The 21,162-nt window shown below is 47.4% G+C and overlaps 1 protein-coding gene across 1 annotated transcript in view; it reads left to right on the top strand.

Moving 5' to 3' along the window:
* Positions 1-21,162, top strand: part of LOC147729342 (embryonic protein UVS.2-like) — a 251,093-nt gene that overhangs the window by 47,592 nt on the left and 182,339 nt on the right. Inside the window, exons 3-5 of the mRNA XM_086959917.1 lie at positions 4,083-4,217; positions 7,017-7,134; positions 20,927-21,105. Of these exons, the coding sequence (XP_086816043.1) occupies positions 7,097-7,134; positions 20,927-21,105 (217 nt within the window). The 5' untranslated portion in view covers positions 4,083-4,217; positions 7,017-7,096. The remainder of the gene's footprint in view (positions 1-4,082; positions 4,218-7,016; positions 7,135-20,926; positions 21,106-21,162) is intronic.

Below are 21,162 nucleotides of genomic sequence, written 5' to 3' on the forward strand. Positions count from 1 at the left end.
TGTTGTCAGTTCAATCCAGGTAAAAGCATTCCTGTAGAGAAAGGTGGATTTCAGCCTCCCGATCACCCTTTTGAAGTCCTCCAGATGGATTATATCCAGATGGAACGTTGTCGAGGATTCAAGTATGTCCTCGTAGTCGTATGTGCACTTTCCCGATGGACAGAAGCATATCCAGTCCCAGATTACACTGCTCCGACCACAGCCAAGCAGCTGGTTCGCGAGTTCTTCCCACGGTATGGTTTGCCCCGTATCGTGTACTCAGATAACGGTCAGCCATTCTCATCCGAGCTTGTGAAACACATAACACTCCTGTTAGGGTATCAGTGGAAGTTCCACTGTGTCCGGCATCCCGAGGCAGCAGGTCTTGTGGAGCGCCATATTCAGACTCTAAAGATCCGCCTTTCAAAAATATGTAGAGAGAAAGGCGTTGACTGGATAGTAGCCTTGCCAGTTGCCCTTTTCTATATGAGGATGGTTGCGCACTCTCGAACCGGGCTATCCCCGTATGAAGTGGTCTTCGGTAGGCCACCAAATATGTGGGGGACGCCTATACCTCGTAAAATCACAGATGTTGATTGCGTTATGCTGACAGATTACCTTGCCTCCTTGATGTCTGCACTACAATCTTGTCGTTCACAGGTAGCTGCAGCCTTTCCCGACAACACCGAGGTGAAGCCCCATGGAGTGGTCCCTGGCGATTTTGTGTTCGTGCGGAATTTTGACCGGAGATGTCCACTGGAGCCCCGCTGGCAGACCCCGAAGTTGGTTCTTCTGACGACAAGGACGGCTGTTAAATTGGAGGGCAGAAAAGGATGGCTGCACTCGAGCCACATCAAAAAGTTTCACGGACTTCCTTCGGACTTGGACTCTAAGCCCTGCCCTCCTCCACAAACTGACTCAAAACTCCCCCTGGTTGAGAAAACCGCCTCCGAAGAATATAGACTAAAGTTACGGTCTAGCAAGTCAGACAGTTTAATTGTTTAAGTCCTCCCCTAGGTGAAACGGTTAAATTAGTTTCTGACATGTATCCCCTAGACCGAGATAGAGAGAGAGATAGACAGAGACAACTCAAGAAACGTGCATATTGTAAATCACTTCGTAGTCACTGTATAGTGACATTACTGATTATGTTTTTCCTAAGCCTTCTTATTATTGCTGCCAGTATATTATTACACATGTACTACCCTATTTTCAAGCGTGCACAATCTGCTTACAATGTCACTGCCGAACATTCTTTTAGCGAATTACCTCCCCATGAATTGTCTTACAGACTTGCGCTGCGCAACAACACATTCATTAGTATGTTACATCACTCCCATCAGACTAACAATGCTACAAACTGCTGGATATGTGGCCGACTCCCTCCCTACCAGAAATACAAGGGAGTTCTGCCCCTCTTTCCGTACCCGTTCACTCACAATGGCTCCTGTGGGGCATGGTTTAGATTGATTAATTCCTTAGATTCTGACATTGCTGTTTACGATGGGAATTGGGTCTGGGGAAACCTGAACTTAGTTCTACTTAAAGTCTGTTACCCTGATAAGAAGGGACTTCCCACTAGAACAGGAACTGATCTAGAAAATGAAGTATATGGATTAGGTAATTACACAATTAACCTCATGATTCTTACTGTTGAATCCGAAGCCGCACCAGTATTACCTGCTATGTCAGTGTTACCAGTCAAAGTTGAATTATGTATCAGAAAGAATGGTTCCATACACTTAGGTCATAGTAAATGTACTACTGTGATCGAATTCAATGATCAAGGCAAATCCACGTTTAGAGCTACTCGTCATTCCTACTTTGTCTGTGGCCATACCGCATACATACGTTTGCCTCCAGATTGGGATGGTACCTGTTACATTGCATTCCTTCTGCCACCTGTCTTCCTAGCTCCTCCTGATTATCACAGAAATACCAATCTAGTAAACAATAGACTCCGAAAAGATCTCCCGATTGTCGACTACACTGAAACGGCATGGGAGCAATACACAGACTTCAATAAAGGTTTCTTCCCCTACTTAGGTGCTGTTTTCAATAGTAAACTGATACGCAAATTAACTAGAACCCTCGAAGCAGTAGTGAATGAAACTACCTCCGCTCTAGGCAACTTAACAGAAGAGCAGTCCGCCATGCGGGTTGTTGTTCTTCAAAATCGTCTCGTCATTGACGTCATCCTAGCTGATAGGGGTGGAGCTTGTAAGGTCATCGGGTCAAGTTGCTGTGTTTTCATTCCAGAAAACGCGCCAACGGTATATAAAGCTATAACACGTCTCCATAAAATTGTAAGTCTGATACATCAGAATCCAGGCACCTGGACTTGGTCCGGTTGGTTCTGGACAACGTTGACCACTTGGGGATGGAAGATCCTATCCTTCCTAGGCATTGGCCTTCTCATAGTATTCAGTTGCTGCCTATGTTTACAATGTGGACCGGCGATTTGCGGCCTGTGCGCCACATCATGTATTCCGCATTCAAATTCCCATTCAAAACGTCAAAAGAAGAAAGAAGAGCAAATGATGTTACATGAACAGATTGATCGATTCATGCAGATCGATATATCATGAAGGGTCCGTAGGGGACAAGGAGGGAATGAGGTAATATAAATTTTGTGATCAATTGTGTCCCCTATCTTAGACCCCAACGACTCCGTGTACACGCTACAAGTACATGTATGCTCCCTCCAATTCAAGCTATGAAGACGCAAATACATTTGCGTCCAACGTTAACATGTCCTCTTTCAGATCCACCATGAATGGGTCAAATAGTCCGTTCCTAAATATGCCATGCCAACGTCTTTATGTAGTGTACTTTACACGTTTTTCAGCTCTGGCGAAGTAGGCCCTGAATTCTGCCATCGAGCCTTTTTCTGCCTTCTGACTCTGAATCTTAAACCTGGGCTTGCATCTATACCCGTGACCTCTGCCTCACTCCCTGTGCGGCTAACGGTACTTGGCTCAGCCTGTTGCCTGCCAAGACTGTATTCAACCTTCGAATTATCTGCTCCACTCCTCGAAAATACATTCCTGTCTAGTAGTTTCATGTCAACATCCTTCCAGCTGCAGAGCAAAGGGCTTGGCCTCACTGTCTCTATGCAAGTAATTCATGGCTCTGTTTCCATGGTAGGCCCATGCCCTCCCTCGCACCCCTCGCATCTCATGCAGACACGTAGACGCTCATACACGCACTCACAGTCAGTATAGAATAGCCTCTTGTCCGAGAGACCTTTTCCTTCCAGATAATACAGTTCCTTAAACATGAGATATTAGATACGATTTGGGATTAGGTTGATCTGACATCCAGACATCTGTCTCCACATGTAGGGCTAAATGTCAAGTCCCCCTTCACCCCTCAAGTTACACGTACATTACACGTCATACTGCTGCGCGCGCACCTCTGCCATGTATTTTTGCTGACACTGCCGGATTCACTCATGGATCCGCCTACTTGTGACATCATGATAAATGACGTTCTTGTTCACGCCTTCATGCACGCCTATTGTAACGCCTTTTTGTATTACGTACATGCACTCTTATCTCTCTTTTCAGCTGTTACGCCTCCTGCATATGCCTTTACTGTAATGCATTGACTATATATATGAATGCCTGTCAATAATGTATTGTCGCATACTTGCATACCCGCATATTACCATTGACTCTGTCAGTCTGTCCCTTCCCGAACCTATGTGGTGACGGAACGGTATGCCACCTTGGCTCGAGCCAATATGCTAATCACCCAATTCCTTTTATAGGAATAAAACCCTTTTTGAGAAACCTCAAATATCACGGATTTTGCCTCTTATTTATTATGAGTTATTCTTATTGACTTTACCGCATAGAAATTCAGTACCAGGTAATTAATTTTACCACAATGTAATGACTGTAATGACTGCATTGTAATGACATGCATTACAATGGAATGCGTAGTACCGTCATACATCATATTTCTGCTGTCTGATTAAGAATGCTGTCCCTTAATCTTCAGAATTTCAGTGTGTGCAGCAAGAGTGTTTTACAAGACAAGATGTTTCTTCTTGCATGCAACTATCCTCCCTCAAGCCCTCATTTCCTCTTTTTCTTCAGGAAGTTCGATCCTTTTGTTCGAGGGGGACATCAGGAGGCATCTGACCCGCAGTGCTGTGACGTGTCACCAATGCATCTGGTCAAGCTCCAGAAAAGGGACCATCACTGTGCCCTTCATTCTAGATCCTGGATATAGTGAGATATATATATATATATTGTTTGTCCATATACTAGTTGGTAACAGCACTGTGCATTATGAATGGGCACCTGGTAGAGGGGGATACGCCCCATAACCATATCATCTCTAGGGAGTGTATGCAACAGTGGTATATGAGGCTTTCTACTTATCATTGTCTTTAGTAAAGCCTCACGTTAAACTGATTGGTTGGGAGGGAGGCCTTTTACTTGGTGACATATTTTGAAACAACAAGGGGACCCAAATAAAGTCAGCCAGGGACTGCAGGATTGAATTATTTTACACTGCAACGGTCCCTAGGGAAATCGGGTTAACTGTATATAAATGAATATAGACCCAATCAGTACTATATTGCCTAAACTTGTCCAGCCGGACAGAAGTCAAATATTTAATGTTTTAGCAATTCTTTGAGATGTATACAAATGAAAATACTGAAGATGGGACACAAGCCTGCATCCAACGACAGAAACAAAAACGAACAATTAGATAACATTTAAGGGAGGCTCAGGCAATGCTCACGGTTTGTTATAGAAACAAATCTTAATTAAATGTCCTGATAATGATCCACGCACTGTTCACATGGATCGAAACACCTTATACAACATCTGTAATGCTACAATTGACTATGTAACCTTGCAATTTGATTATTTGATTGAGAATTTTTCTATATAGTACTGATTGGTCTATATTAATTTATGTACAGTTATCCCAATTTCCTTAGAGACCATTGCAGTGTAGAATAATTTTACTTGGTGACGTCATTAGCGAGTATTCCTGCATAAACTGCTTGATGTGTGTAATAAGAAGGCGGGTTACCCATGAGAGTGGGTTCGTGGGATGGGAGTCCAACCAATGCTTACATATTTCCCACCTGGCCAAAAGCAGCAAGTAAAATAACAAACCACGCTGTTTGTAATTTAGGACCTGTTGAGAGGTGAAGTCCACCCCAAGGTGTACCAGTGTTCCATTTAAGGTTATATTTGTGCCCAATATGGCCCTTACAGTACTTTCTACGGCCCTCCAAAATTCTTTCAGCCCCAGTCAAGCAAAAAATATGTGTACATTTTTGGCCTTTAACCTCATAGATGCGGCGCAAATATCCTTCCCCAGTGCTGCGCTGTCCATTGGAACTAGTGCTGAATGGACGTCCAATGGTCGTGCGCAGCACTGGGGAGGTAGTGCTGCCGTCGACCAACGCCCCGACGCAGCACTTAAGGGAGTAAAAAGTTGTGTCTTTTACATCTTGGGACAGGCGGTAACAGAAGCTTAAATAATCTTTGCAGGGTCCAGTACAGCCTGTGAATAACAAAAAAATTATGACGTTTAAAATTTGCTGATGTCACTGTGGCATACAGTAATTTCACAGTGTCTTCCCACAGAGAGTGTAGACTGCCCTCCTGTAAAACATCTTTACAAACTCCCAATAGATCCTTCATTTTCTCTTCCTCCACCTCCAAGAAGTATCCGTACCATTTTGCCACTTCTTTAACTTTCTGCCCAGAGTCCTGAAGCAAGGTCTCAAACTCCCAATTGCCTTCAACCTCTCCCCCTTCAGCCGAAGCCCATGAAGTGAGCTGCAAATATTTAAACCTGGGAAGCAGAATGTCTGCCCTGATATTCAGGACTTCCCATGGGACCAGTCCGTCTGTTGTCACTAGATCGCCCCATTTTGTTATGCCAGCCCTCTTTAAGGGTAGACTCAGGGCACCTTCTAGACAATCCGGCGTCCACGGAGATTCCCAGATATGGGCAAAATCAAAGAAATATCCAATCTTTAAAATCCGCCTCACTGCAAGCCATAGGCTTAGAGCTGCTTTCAACACCTAAGCGGGTTACTGTATTATCTCAAGTGCGTGTTAAGGCCTTTACTAGACTGGCTGATGTGAATTAGAGATTCTCCTTCACAACACTGGCAAATAGTTTTCCTTCACAGTCAGGTTGATGGGAGTTCGGGTCTCTTCTTCACAATTCAGGCTTATGGGACATTGGGGGCTCTCCTTTATAATACAGGGTGGTGGGAGTTACTTATCCTTCCCAATAAAGGCTGTTGGAAGTTAGGGGTTCTCCTTTCCACTAAAGGCTGATGGAAGTAAGAGGTCCTCCCTCATAATACAAACTGATGAGAGGTAGGGGTTCTCCCGTACACTGCAGGCTGATGGGAGCTAGGGGTTCTCCCGTACAAAGCATACAGTAGAATTGAAGCACATTCCAGGCAAGGCTGATAGAAGAAGGAAGTCTTCATTCACAGCGCTGGCTACTGGAGGGGGTCCTTGTTCACTTTGCATGTAGACAGAGATAGAACGTCTCCTTTGCACCACTGGGGAGTGTCCTCTTTCACTCTGGGGCTCCTAGAGGTGTGGGTTCTCTTTCATACAGTGGAGATTGGAAGGGAATCTCACCTAGAGTGCAATCTCAGTGCGGCAGAAAGTCTCCTCAACACAGTGGCTATTGGTTGCTCTTGATGACTTTTTTCAAATACTGGCAGTATCAGGAGTTGGAGAATACCTGCACAGTATTGGCTAATGGGGTGGAGTAGACACCTGGTGACTTTAAAGACCAATGTAACTTGGGTGAAATCAATCGCAGGCTAACTACGACCAAGAGTTGTCTGATTTTTCCATAACTCAGTCTGGCACTGACGACTATGCTGGTTGTCAGTGCAGCTGCTATTTTTGTGTGTGTGTGTGTGTGTGTGTTTGTGACCTCCAGGAAGTCCTGGTGTGGATCCACAAGCGTCAGTGTCACCATCCTTCAATCCTAATTTTGCTTTCAATCTCTTTTTACCCACCCTCACCCAGGCGATAGCTCCAAGGCTCTGATCCGGGCAGCACTACAGGAGTTCAACACGCTGACCTGCGTCCAGTTCACTGATCGCACAATGGAGACTGACTACTTGTACATCCGCTCTGGGGAAGGGTATGTCCTTTTAGACCCTACAAACACCTTCTCACCTGATCAAAATGCCAGGATAGGTATTACCTCTTACCTCATATATTTGAGAAACTCTTGTTGTGTCATCCCCACAATAATGGCCATGAAAGCGTACTTGAATCAACAGGTCTACTACTGTCAGAACATTGCACAGAAGGCCATTTGTCAGGTCAGTACATGCAAATTGGTCCCTGTTCACACTGTGGTGGGACGTGGATGGACACCTTCTACTCTTTAGGCAGTAAACCTTTTGGGAACTATTGTTCCTCATCACAGAGATAGTGTTGTATGATAGAAGGACTCCTGCCTGAGCCACACGTGCCTCTACAACACGGCCCCAACAACAAATGAATCTTAACCACGCATTCCTTTACCACTCATGCTTTTACAATGCATTTTGTTGTAAAGGCTTGATTGCTAAAAGGATATGGATGGTAAATTACCATACCCCAAGCCCACCCACCCTAAGCACAAAAATCTTTCACCCTACATTGCCCCCAGCCCGCCCTGAGCACTAAAACCAACCCTGTCCTGTCCTGTCATTAAAACTACAGCTTCCCTCCCTCCACCCTGAGGCCTCAAAACCTGCTCACTACCAAAAAGGACCCCGCCCTAAGCCCTAAAACTTACCCCTGCGCTGCACTTGAAACTACCCCTACCCATTCTGCCATCACTGAGGCCTAAAACCCTTCTCTCCTTTAATAAAAACTATCCCAAACCCTACCCTCCTTGCCGTGAACCGTAAAACCGACCCCATCCCTAAAACCTTCCCCCAAAGCTAGCCCTTAAAACTACCCTGACCCTTCTTTCCTTAAAAAATCCACCAAACACCCTGCCCTCCTCCTTGAGCCCTAAAACCGACCCTCCCCCCCCAAACCATGTCCCACTTACCTGTTCACGTCCAGAGCTTCCTGTTCCGACACTTCTTGTTGCTCTCCTCGCCCATCTGGGCACTAGACTGCTATTGTCCTTAACCACGTATATGCATGGTTGAGACAGATTCGCGGTTCAGGCAAGCATTGTTATACTTGAGTGGAAATGCCACGCGTGGCTCAGCCATGATATAAAGGCCGTTTCCCCAGAGATAGCTATCTAATTGGCAGGGTACTGTACAAAGGACTTTCTTGATGCTGCTCCGCATGCTTCTGGGTACCCTGATTGTCTAAGGTCTAAATGTAGGGCACAGAAAAGGTGAGAACTCAGGCTTCCCAGTTCATATCCAACAAATGTGCCCTAGGACCACATGTGGCAATATCACACAAAACACTGGTCTGGCGTTTGACCCCATTTTTTGGTCAAAGCCGGTTTGCAAATGACATCATGGGGACATTCGGAAAGCTTCCCAGGCAATACTTTCCGCCTATTGCTTACCATTGGCTTTGTAACTCACATTTGCTCGCTTTCTATTTGCTGTTTCTCTTTGTTCTAGGCTGTCCAGCTTGAGTTTGTCCCTTCTGTTGCCTAAAGCCTAAGTTTGAGGCATGTGTGACTATAGAAACACACGCTCAGCATAATTTTGCCATATTTTGTTGGGCTCAGATGTACGCAAGTTATTTTTCTTCGAATATGTCTTTTTTTTGTCACGTGGTACAGTGACCCCTCCTCTTGCTTGCAATGTGCATGTTCCTCAATTCCATTGTTAGTTTTTTTTTTCCATTGTTAGATTGTTTTTTTCTGCTGTCAAGTTTGGACGTGTCCTACTCTGCTCCGGTCCGACAATGTCATTGGTCATTTCACTGATACGTCGGTATTGTTTTAGAACACGGTTCTATTCCTATTCCCTAGTTATAACATCAACCTCAAATTTGTCTGAGGGGTTCCACTTGACTAAGGTCCCTTTGAGCCTTCACCCTTCTGGCAGATTTTTCCCTTCAGTGTTCACTCCAACAGATGGCCACATGGTGGTGGAATGGACTTCTTTTTGTTTTTGCCTTGCTTGTCACGCAAAGTTTACACACACCGACCTACATCAGGTGTATGACATGTTCCTGTCCTCTGACCAAGAGGAGGTAACTTATGACACCTGCAAGTCTTTTTACTCTAAGAGATCGGAGGGTTTGACGACTCGAAATGTCTCGATGCAGCGCTGAAGGCACACTGTACCTCTTTGGTTCGGGAGACCCAGAGCTTGAGGTGGAGGACCTTTCATCAGCTGCAACAAAGGCAACCTTTCTACTAATGAGAGTTGGGGTCTGACATGACTCCAGGGTCTGAAATCACTCCAGGGCAAACAGTGAGTACTGTACTCCCCCAACCTCCTCACTGTCCACAGCAAACGGTGATGAAAACTCAACTGCCTCTATACCAAAAAATTCAAGATGGTTGTTGGGCTTCCACTACCTTTGAACCATGGTCGGCACCGACTGGCTGCTTCGGCCATGTCCAGCCTCGACTCAGCACCAAAAATAGCCTAATCAGCAGATTGTCAACATCAAGCCCACCACATCAGACTCGAGCCGTCCTCGACACTGAGAAAATCGGCTTCGGACCCCAAAGCATCAGCACTGAAATAAACATTGGCTAAACCTACACCGGAGCCGAAAACTGACAGTTTCCAAACAAACAGTGGAAACAATAGATCTGGTGCTTGAAGTACTTTACCAGTAGTTGGCAAAAGCACGTAATGATTCACCTAAAAACGGGACCTATCCTCACCAGGCCTGGTCACTCAGAAACACATCCTGCAACAAGACAGCTGTCTTTTAAGAAGGCTTTAGATATTACTCTTGCTCCAAAGAAGAAGAAAAGGGAGGATTAGGCTACATCCCACTACACATCAGCCCACCACCATCTCAGCCTGTCGTTCAAACCCCATCACCACAACTCTCACCTGTTCACTCTATTAGTGAGTCACCTGAGGGTTCACTGCACACCTACACAGGAGATGGGGAGGTGGAAGGTAGAGACCAATACTCAATCCCACCTCAGGACAATCCGTTGGATTCTTATGACTCAGATCCTCCTGATAATACTGATCCGGTTCTATATCTGACCAGATCTTCTTCCTCTGATGATGAAACAACGTATCATGACCTGATACGTAGGGCGGCTGCATTCCATAAAGTATATCTACAATTTGAGCCTTAACCCCTTGCATACTGATGACGGCCCCCAGCCGTCATGCAGTACGGCGCTCGTGTGCTGATGACGGCTGGGGGGTGTCATAAACCAGCCCACTTGTGATTTTGCCGCACAGGTGCAGAATCGCGGCCGCATGCAAGGGGGTGAAGGGTAATGTTTTATTTGAAACCCGCTCACCCAATTAATGTCGGGCACAATATCTGCCAATGCTTAAGTATATGCTCAGTGAACTGAAAATAATTGCTGGCCCCCACTCTGGTGTCTAGTCCCAAAATTTAAGAACAACCAAACAAAGAAAAAATCTTCTGTTTGTAGGGGTTATTTTATTTAAACACTTTGAAATTTTTCAATACTGTTTATATATTTTTCCATGGATGAGAAAAACACTGTACAAAACACTTATACATATATACAAAACTACTATACATCTAACATATATACACTTATAAACAATTTATACACAAACTTCTTTGTCACAAATAGCGATTATGTATCCACAAATAATTTTTCTTTGCGAAATAACAAACCACTACAAGAACCACAAGGTGAAAAATGGCAACAAAATTTCTTTAGGAAAGATCAAAAAGACAACTTTGAAAATTAGGTCAAAGTGATAAACAATGAATTCATAAACTCTTGTTATCTTTCTTTTAGTGCCTGCCTGCCGACGCGTTTCGAATCTGAGAATAAATTTCAGATTCTCATCAGGGCTCTTTTATTGTGGATAATCTACACAAAAAGATATAAAAGAAGTGCATTCCGTGACTGAAATCAAATAGAAATCTATTCCCCCTGAGGACGCTGGATGTCACAAGACAAATTACCGTCATAAATGGGCGACGCGGTCCCGCGGTCCAATTATTCTAATGAGGCTAATGTAAGCCTCGGCCTTTTAATGAGACAGTTGACCTAATGTGTAAAAATAAGGCATATTTACTGGTCAGCCGAGGAGCAGCACAGTCAGCCTGATTCTAGAACGCAAAAGCTATGGGTTTGTACCTTTTACAGTGAAGTCAGTGTTTGTAGGTTACAGTTGTAAAAATCTCTAACTCCAAACAGGAAAACTCTCTCTGGGGCTCCAAACGCAATCTGAAAGGCACAATCAACGGTTGTGCTCAGTGCCCGTTGTTTTCTTTACCCTTGTGAACAATCATATTGGTTTTTGGTAGAGACATACCTGTGTCTGTTGACAACTGTGGCGGAGATCGCAAATGGCGTTTCTGCTTCTCCTTGTTTCACACAACCACAGGTATGGTTCAGTGGCGGGGAACAGGGTTTGGGCTCCTCCAAGTCGCGCTGAACGCCTGGATAGAAGCAAAGTTGTTTAGGGGAAGAAAGTGAGGGGATCGCGGTAGCATGTGGGGGCCTCGCGCTCACTCACCTCTCTCTTCCTATGACGGACCAGGGAATGCGAACTTTCTGATAGCCTGGCGGCCATGTGTGGCTCCTACAGTATTGTCAACTACCGCTGGGCATTGTGGATGTTGTAGTTCTGGGAGAAAAATCACAACTGCGTGTTTTTAAAGCCTGGAGATTTCGGAAAGGGAATTCAGCCCTGTTTGTGTGCTAATAAATTTTAATATCAGATAAGCCTCCTTCCTCAATAGGATTTGCTCTGTGTTAATGCCTGGTTTTGACTGGTTCATGCTAAATAATACAGTCCACTGAAATTCATTATCCCCATGTTTGTTTTCAGTAAAATGTTGGACCAAAGGCGCAGTTAGGACTTTGTTTTTAAGGCGTGATCTATGTTGTGTCATACGGGTATTCACTTGTTGGTTAGTGTTGCCTATATAGACTTTAGGACAAGGACAGACTATAGCGTATACTACATTTTTGGTCCTACAGTTGGAAAAACCACTATGTGACCAAGTTGTGTTGGCGTGTTCAAAGGTGCCCATTTTGGAAATACATAGGGTTCCTTGATACATGTTTTTCACTCTTTATATTTTGGCAAATAAATTGCTGTATACACAATATAAAACCATCACAAGGTGCACCTCAGTTATTGGCCCTATGGATTCTTGGTGAACCTACGAATCCTATATATTCCTTCAACCAGAATGGTACAGCAAATGTACTGGTATTATGCTGTATTTAGATTTGAATACATAGGCAAAAACAGTTGTTCTTCTCAACTCATTATTTTAATTTTTACTTTTTACAGGAAAACCTTGAAAGAACTTCACAAATAACGACTTGTTATATTTACTTTTTGGAAATGTATAGCTTTCTGGTATCCATTATTGTTTCACACCCATTTCTACCATTAACTGGAAGAAGGTGGCAAGCACAAACAAATAGACAAATAGTCTATGTTACAGTAAAATGACAAAACTTTGTAGAAAATGTTGCGTTTCTGACAAAGTCTGCCTGTTCCAGAAAGCTGGGAAGATGGTGATGTTAGCCCTGCAACCCCTTTGTTATTACCATTTGCGGGGAAAAAGAAACAGGCGCTTTCTTCTGCAGCACTTATTGCTATTTTCCCCAAACTCTAAAAAGTTGCCTGTATTTTGGCTAATTTCTCAGTCTCCTCCAGGGGAATCCACAAACCCTAGGTACCTTTAGAATCCTCAGCATGTTGGAAAAAAGGATGCAAATTTGGCGTGAATACATTAGGTGGACAAACAATTATGATGGCCTAAGCACGAATGTACCCAAATAACCAAAAATAGGGTTAACACAAGGCAGGAAAGGCTTAGCAGCAAAGGGTTTAAATTATGTTTAAAAAAAGAGTTTGTTATTTATTCGATGCTAGTGACTCTATAAAATTATTTAAAATAATCAAAATGTAGGCAAAATAGACTTTAGATAGGCTTTCAGGAATATTTATTTTTAAATGTAGCTACTCTCAAAAGAAATGTATTAATGAATTATGTATTTTAAAAATTGTTCAGGGATACATCACATTTGGGTCACATCGGGGCTTACCATTTTAACAATGTTTGCCCTGGCTGGCTGCGTTGTATTCTACATTATGTAAGATTAATTGACTGTATTCCTGCCGTATGCTTGTATCCCTTTTAACTAGTGGCATAGTATATGGAAAAGAATGCTATTCTTTGAGAATGAACTCATTGTTTTAGCAGAGGAGAGTCTGACATAGTGGTGACAAAAGACTGTACTAGAGTTTAGATATAGAACGTTGCATCCTTCCTCCCTGCACATACAGGAATGGCCATTAAATACCTGTCTCATGAATGCATGATGGTTAATAAGGAGTCAAACATGCTTTATGTCAGATCCAATATGGTCTCCATACTAAAGTTGGCTGGTCCTCTTCACTGCATTACAATTATAATGGGAAAACCATCACACAGCTTAAACATGACTTGACGCTGGGACTCATAAATCTGTGGTTGCTCTTTTGCTTTGATCTCACTCTGGTGTATGGTTAGGTGGAGTGCCTGCTGTAGTGATGTGAAACCTACAGACCATGAGTTTGAAGGCAAAAAGATTCAACACAACATTTTATGTTTCTATGCTTGAAAAAGTAGTACACCTAAGCTCGGCTATTAACAGATCATCGACCACACACTGCCTAAACAACACTGATCCTTTAACAACACTCACCAGCAGCTGTCTAGGTCATGCCAAGAAAGGCATTTTGACCCAAGCTTCTCTGCAGTGTCCTATGTAGTTTTTCTTTCCTTCTCTTCTGGACCAATCTGATGTTCCCAAAGTTGCAAATAATCTAGTGGTAGGCAGAGTTTTAAAAGTATTCCATATTGTGCTGTTAGCAGGAGTAGGGACCACCTAGGCCGCAGAGTGGGGCCTAACTAAACGATAGTGCAATAAAGGAATGCAGACACTGGCTAGCAGTTAGGGCCGAAGACCCCGAGGCGGTCTCGCGCCCGTTTATTTATACCTGGGGCGTGACCCGCCCTCAGGCTGTATGCGTGCGTGCGTGCGTGTGTGGACGGGCCGGGTGGCTCCGTCAGTACATCCCTCCAAACCCACAGTTCTTTAGTCCCAGTTACTTTACAGTTCCAGAGACACGGAGACCCCATACATAGTCCCTGAGTTTCTGACAGGGGGTCGGGTTGGGTTGGAGATTGTATCTCTGGCTCCGTGGCTCTGCAGCGGATTCTTCATTTTCCGGTTCCACTGGGCTACTTGCTCCGTTTTCCGGACTGGTGCCAGAGTCTGAGGCCAGTCTGGGCTCCGGTGTTTCCCGAACAGATGGCTCCGTCGGCGTCCCAGGAGGGGATGGGTTTTCGTCGCCTCCCTCTCCGTCCTCGAACTCTTCTCTCCTCTCGATGCCTTCTCCAGAAAATCTTTTGAACCATGACACATTCCTGATAACGGCCCTCCTACCATGTATGGCCGATACCATTGTGCCGTGAATGTTCAAGACCTCCCATATCTCGGGTTCAAACGGGGTTTGATATTTCCAGCTGTGTTGACGGGTCTTCAGCACCACGTGATCACCGACCGCAAGTGGTCTGACCTGGGCATGTCTGGCTCGGCTGGCCCTTTCATTGGTACTCCTCCTGCGATTCTGGGTTGCCTCGTGGTCTAACTCGGGGGCGTTCCATGCAGGGCTTGTCGGTATGCAGTCTCGCGGGGTCCTGCGAAACATGACGTGCGCCGGCGCGCATTTGGTGGTGCAGTGCGGGGTTTGCCGATAGGCACTTAAGAACTGGGCCAGGCACTCTTCTGGGGCTTCTCTCTGTTCCACACCAATCTTAAGGGCTCTGTTCATTGTTCTCATAAACCTCTCGACTTCTCCGTTTGCCTGCGGCCACTGCGGCGTTATCTTTCTGTGGTTGATTCCTCTCCTGCTGAGGTATGCCCTGAAATCGCTGCCTTGGAAAGGCGGTCCATTGTCCGATTTAACATCATCCGGGAAACCTAGCATGGCAAAAATACGGTCGAGTGCGGGCTTCACGTGGGTGAACGCGGTGGACGGAATCACCTCGACTACCGGGAACTTGGAGCATGAGTCGATGAGCACCAAGGTCTGTCGCCCATCAGGGAACGATCCGAAGTCCATGCTGATCTTTGATCACGGGGTCTCACACAAGTCCTCTGTGATGATGGGGTGTGGCGCTGGTTCTTGGCTGGTAATTGCACATGAATGACAGTTTTTGATTTCCGTTTCCACAGCACTGTCTAGTCCAGGGAACCACACCCGACTGCGCAGGCAAGCTTTTGTCTTTGCTACTCCTTGATGCCCTTGGTGGGCGAGGCGAACTACTTCTTTCTGCAGGCTCGCTGGTATGACAATGGTGGTGCCTCTTAGCACCACGCCATGGGGCCCCATAGTTCACTCTGAGCTCTCCACATCTGTTGCCGGAAAGTCTGTTCTTCTTGCGTGAGCGCTCCGCAGCCCTCTAGGAAACGCTTCCAGGAGTGGCTTTCAAGTGTGGCCTTTACCCTGCTGATATAGAAAAGGGGGTGGTGATGAACAGAGTGTCTGAGTTAAACAGACCACTCTTACCCAGTCCAAAGATCAGGGCTTGATCCATCACCGTTATTTATCTCACTGCCCCATCCCAGCTCAGAACCTGGCTATATGCAAATCAGTCTGTCCCTGGCCCAGTGCATCATGGGAACAGGGCAGACTAAACTACCAAGCCAATTCTTCACCAGAAAGGAGACAAGCTACCGGGGACCGGTTTCTGGCATTTCAGCCTTCTTCGGCCCGGCTTGCTTGAATCCTGATGGAGCAGTGAGAAAGGGACTCATGTCTGAGTATACCCTGCCACACCTATAGTGGCCAAAAACGATATAGAAAAGGGGGTGGTGATGAACAGAGTGTCTGAGTTAAACAGACCACTCTTACCCAGTCCAAAGATCAGGGCTTGATCCATCACCGTTATTTATCTCACTGCCCCATCCCAGCTCAGAACCTGGCTATATGCAAATCAGTCTGTCCCTGGCCCAGTGCATCATGGGAACAGGGCAGACTAAACTACCAAGCCAATTCTTCACCAGAAAGGAGACAAGCTACCGGGGACCGGTTTCTGGCACCCCTTGTTGTAAATATTTACCCTGCTGAGACATTCATCCCGTTCTGTGGCAGCACCTATCTCCTCCAGCGTGAGCGCTTTGGGACAGGCATCCTGGGTCAGTGTCCTGACGAACTCCTCCACGTCTTCTCCGTCTTCTAGCTCCGATGCGGGAGAGAGTTGCCCTGGGTGTCTTGACAGGAAGTCCGCCAGTTTTCTGCTCCAGGGCGGAAGATGACTTCGAATCGATATGGTTGGAGCTGAACAGCCCATCTTTCGATTCTGGGTGGTGCCAGCCTGGCAGAGCCCCCAAACAGCGGTACAAGTGGCTTGTGGTCCGTGATGATTTTGAACTCGTGGCCAAACAGGTACAAGTGAAAATGCTGGCACGCCCACTTGATTGCGAGCGCCTCTCTTTCTATTTGTGCGTACCTCATCTCGGTGGGTGTCAGTGCTCGGCTCGCATATGCGGTGGGAACCCATTCCTGACTTTCCGTCTTCTGTAGCAGGACTGCACCCAGCCCCACCGGGCTGGCGTCCACGACAACCTCTGTTTGTCTGTGCGGTCTGAAGTAGGCCATGACCTGGTCGTCTATCAGGGCGTCTTTCCCTGCTTGAAACGCTTCGTCCTCCTTCTTCGTCCACGACCACGGTTGCCCCGTCTTTGTGAGTGTGCGTAGGGGTTCCGACAGGGACGCCAGATTGGGGATGAAACGACCGCAATAGGTGGCCATCCCTAGAAAGCTGTGGACTTCGGTCGCAGAGGTCGGTTTCGGTGCTGCCCGGATGGCGTCCGCCTTCTTCGGATCTACCTTCAAGCTGTCTCGGGAGAATACGTAGCCGAAGAATTCCACCGATTCATTGTAAAAGGAACACTTCTCCCGGTGTAGGGTGAGGCCGTGCTCCGCAAGTCTTTTGAGTGTGGCCCGAAGGTGTCCATGTGGCTCCTCTAGTGTCTTGGAGAAGACGAGGATGTCATCACTCAGATTGATGACGCCTGGAAGTCCCGACAGTGTCTCCCTGATTGCATTTTGAAAGACTTCGGCGGCCGAGGAGACACCGATGCTCAGGCGCTTATACCTGCAGAGGCCTACGTGGGTCGAGAAGGTCATGATGTTCCTGCTGTCCAGGTGTAGCTCGAGCTGGTGATATCCAGCATTGAGGTCCAGTTTAGAGAACCAGCGGGCTCCATTTAAATCTGCCACTATATTGTCCATCGTTGGCATGAGGTGCCTTTCCCTCTTAATGGCCTTGTTGGGGAGGCGCATGTCCACACAAAGTCTTATGGCCCCTGGTTGCTTTCACTTGGGGGCCACCACGAGGGGTGACACCCAGGGGGTGGGCCCGATACTTTCTCTATCACCCCGAGTTCCTCTAGTTTCTTTAGCTCGGCTTCTACCTGCGGCCGCAGGTGAAAAGGAACTCTTCGATGTCGCAGTGCCGTGGGCTTCACCGTGTGGTCGATGTGCAACTTGAACATCTTCCCCTTCAGGCGGCCTAGACCTTGAAAGAGCGCTGGAAATTCGTCTAACATGGTATCCGCATGTCGTTCATGTATCTGGTTGGTGAAGAATACCAGATGTAGGTCCTCCGCCGTGTGGCAGCTGAGGAGCGTGCCGCGCTTGCCGCCTGTCACATGGAACTTGGTGTTCACTTCCTGGCCATTGCACGCAACTGTTACGTCATTACACCTCGCAGGGGTAGTGAGTCATCGCTGTCGTACGTGTATATCCTTGCCTTTGAGGGTGACAGTGGCGGTCGGGGGGACAGTCGCTCATACTGTACATTGTCCATCACATTTACCGATGTGCCGGTATCGATCAGTGCCTTCACCTGGGACCCGTCGATCTTAACCTCGCACATGGGCGGTGGCCTCCTTCTCGAACCTTCCCGTCCCACAAACGAGACGAAGAACACCTTGTGATCTTCATCGTCAATTCTGCAGGCCGACTGGGCAGCGTCACCGTCGGCGCTAGGGTCCTCCAGCGACAGTTGGCGCACACCTTGGGCGACGCTTCTCCCTCTTTGGCCAGTCCGTCGATTGCCATTGCTGCGACACACCTTGGCGAAGTGATTCAGTTTGCCGCAATTTGAACAGGTCTTCCCTCTCGCAAAACACCGACCTTGCGATGGGTGATCCATTCCGCAGTTCCCACAGGCCGAACGCTGTGACGTGAGCTGTGGGGGTCTTCTGGGTGTTTTGGAAAGGCCTTCTTCGGAGAGCGTCGACGTGTTCCTCCTTCACCGACACGTGTTTCGCTGGAGCGGCGGGCCTGTCGAGCGCAGCTTGCATCGCCTCAGCCCGGGCATTGGAGAGCTCATGCGATCTTGCTAGGACGAGGATCTCGCCTAGACTAATCCGGGGCTGTCGTAGAATGAGACGCCGCAGTTGGACTGACCGGCAGCCTTGTATTAGTTGTGCTCTGATTTCCAGAGTCCGGTCCGGCAGTTCGCAGGAAGTAGCCAGCTTGTGAAGCCTCGCATAGTAGACGTCGATCGACTCGCCTACCGCTTGACGGGCCTGGCGCAGTTTAAACCATTCGTAGTCTGGGTTGGCGCGTGGGTCAAAATGGCGATTGAGCGCCGTGACTGCGGCCGAGTAGTCATTTTCGTCACCCCGGTCCGGCAGGGTCTCGAATAGCTCGTACAGCTCGTCACCTCCGTAACACATGAGTAGGGAGCGCTTCACTTTAGCGTCAGTCTCTCGCACACCTACGAAGTAATGTTCCAGCCGCCCTAGCCATAGGCGCCACCGCGCAGCCGCTGTGGGCGGGTCCGCTAGCTCGCTGAAGGGTGGGAGCGGCGCAGCCATGGCATGTCCAGGCAGGGCGGGTGCGGCGTTGGCGACGGGGGCTGGCGCCTGTGCATTAGGAAGGGCCGCTTGTTGATGGGCCGGAGCTTGAGGCGGAGGAGCCGCGTTGCCGTCCCCATCCACGTTCATCCTCTATGTGTGGTGGCACGTGGGCCACATGTGGGCGCGAAGGTCTGCGAGGGCGGGAAACACGTGCCCGCGAGATGGGTGAGACAACGCAGGGGCAGACCGTGCACATCGGCGGATGTTGAGCGTGGGGGTGGGGCACGCGTCGGGGGCCGATGCTTCCCCCCGGCAGACGCTCTTCAGGTACCCGCGTGGAGTGGCAGACACCGACTACGCACAGCTGCACGGGTCCGTCGGGGATGGGGGCGTGCGGTGGTGGGCCCCCGTCCAGGACACACGGCGGGTGGCAGCCGACAGTGAGGTGAGGCCCCGAGGATGGGGGTGTGGGTGGCTCACCTGGGCGCCGAGGCAGGCGCGATGCTTCAATTCTCGGTCCGACAGGGCCGACCAGGCCCAGGCAGCAGCACCACCCACGCAGGAGACGGCGTGGGTCGCAGCCACAGGCTCGAGCGCAGGCAGCGTGAGCGCGGCGCCTAAAACACCGCGGGACACAGCAGGCGTGTCCACGGGGCGAGGCGTGGGCAGAGTACCCGCCTCGTCGCCAGTGTGCTGTTAGCAGAGGTAGTGACCACCTAGGCCGCAGAGTGGGGCCTAACTAAACAATAGTGCAATAAAGGAATGCAGACACTAGCTGGCAGCTAGGGCCGAAGACCCCGAGGCGGTCTCGCGCCCATTTATTTATACCTGGGGCGTGACCCGCCCTCAGGCTGAATGCGTGCATGCGTGCGTGCGTGTGTGGACGGGCCCGGTGGCTCCGTCAGTACACATATAATCAAACTTTACCCTCTTCTCAAATTACAGTTTGCCCAGTTTTCCAGTTTCTACACTCACATTTTCTTTTTATGTGGGGACTTCTTCAAATTATTTTTGCAGAGTTTTCCTGATCATACAGTTTAAAAAACAAACTAAAAATGTATTTTCAAGAATAAGCCTTTGCAACTTAAATACCCTTCAAAAGATTCTCAATCCTTTATATAAATTGTGCTTTTTCACATTAAAAAAATCAGTTGCCTTACAGTACCTCTCCCATTTATCATGGTTTATGTCTAATTTGCAAGACTTACTTACGTATCTTCCTATCCCTTTTCCTCCTCCCCAGATGACTACATGCTTTAAACAGCCCATACATGCATTACAATTGACCGTCTATAAAGAATAGCAAATAGCACAACACTGTGGGTCTTATTATGAAGCCCCTTGCACTACCAGCATGTCACTTTTTATGACACTCCAGCTCTGCAGACCCATATCTAAGAGGTCACACACAGCCTCTTCGTAGATATGGTGTAAGGCAACGCAGCTCCATGTACCTGCACTGCTTCAGGGAGGTGTTCATTGAGCATTGGGGTGGATTTTCCGCCGGAACACGCATGGAGTTTGATGCAATTTCCAGATTTAAAAAGATCTGTAAACCTGGGAATAACCCAAAGCTGTATGCCTCCTCAGGGGAGGTGTATTTCTCTTTCTATGTATGCTGCATAGAAAGAGGAAAGCTCCTCCATGATTAGTTTTTGTGCAGATAGGTTTTCCTTCCTGCCTAAAAATAATCCTGTGAACTACGCAGACACCCTCAAACCATGGTGTAAAAGTGCCTGCATTGGTTCTAGAAATTGTGTGCCAGCGTTGGCAGGACAGGAATGCACAGTATCTCGATATGCCACCGGGCATTGCAGAAAAAAGACTTACGGCGCTGCCCAATGCCAAATCATTGTAATTTAGGCCCTGAATTTGTGTTCTGTGGAGTAGAAAAGATCAGTTGCTCTTCTGCAGGAATACAGTCCTCACATTTATTGTCCTTCTTCAGCTGCTGGTCCTACATTGGGAAGATTGGCGGGGCTCAGTATCTCTCATTGAATGAAGGAAGTTGCATGTCGACAGGCGTCATACAGCATGAGATTAAACACTCCTTGGGGTTCAACCACGAGCACACAAGAGCGGACCGCGACCAATATCTGGACATCCTGTGGCAAAACATAGATGATGGTATGAATTTCCTCCACTGTCATGTTCTGTAACATTGTACGTGATGTTTGTGTTTCA

Source organism: Lissotriton vulgaris, chromosome 2_2 (assembly GCF_964263255.1).
Source record: "Lissotriton vulgaris chromosome 2_2, aLisVul1.2, whole genome shotgun sequence".
Taxonomy (NCBI): domain Eukaryota; kingdom Metazoa; phylum Chordata; class Amphibia; order Caudata; family Salamandridae; genus Lissotriton; species Lissotriton vulgaris.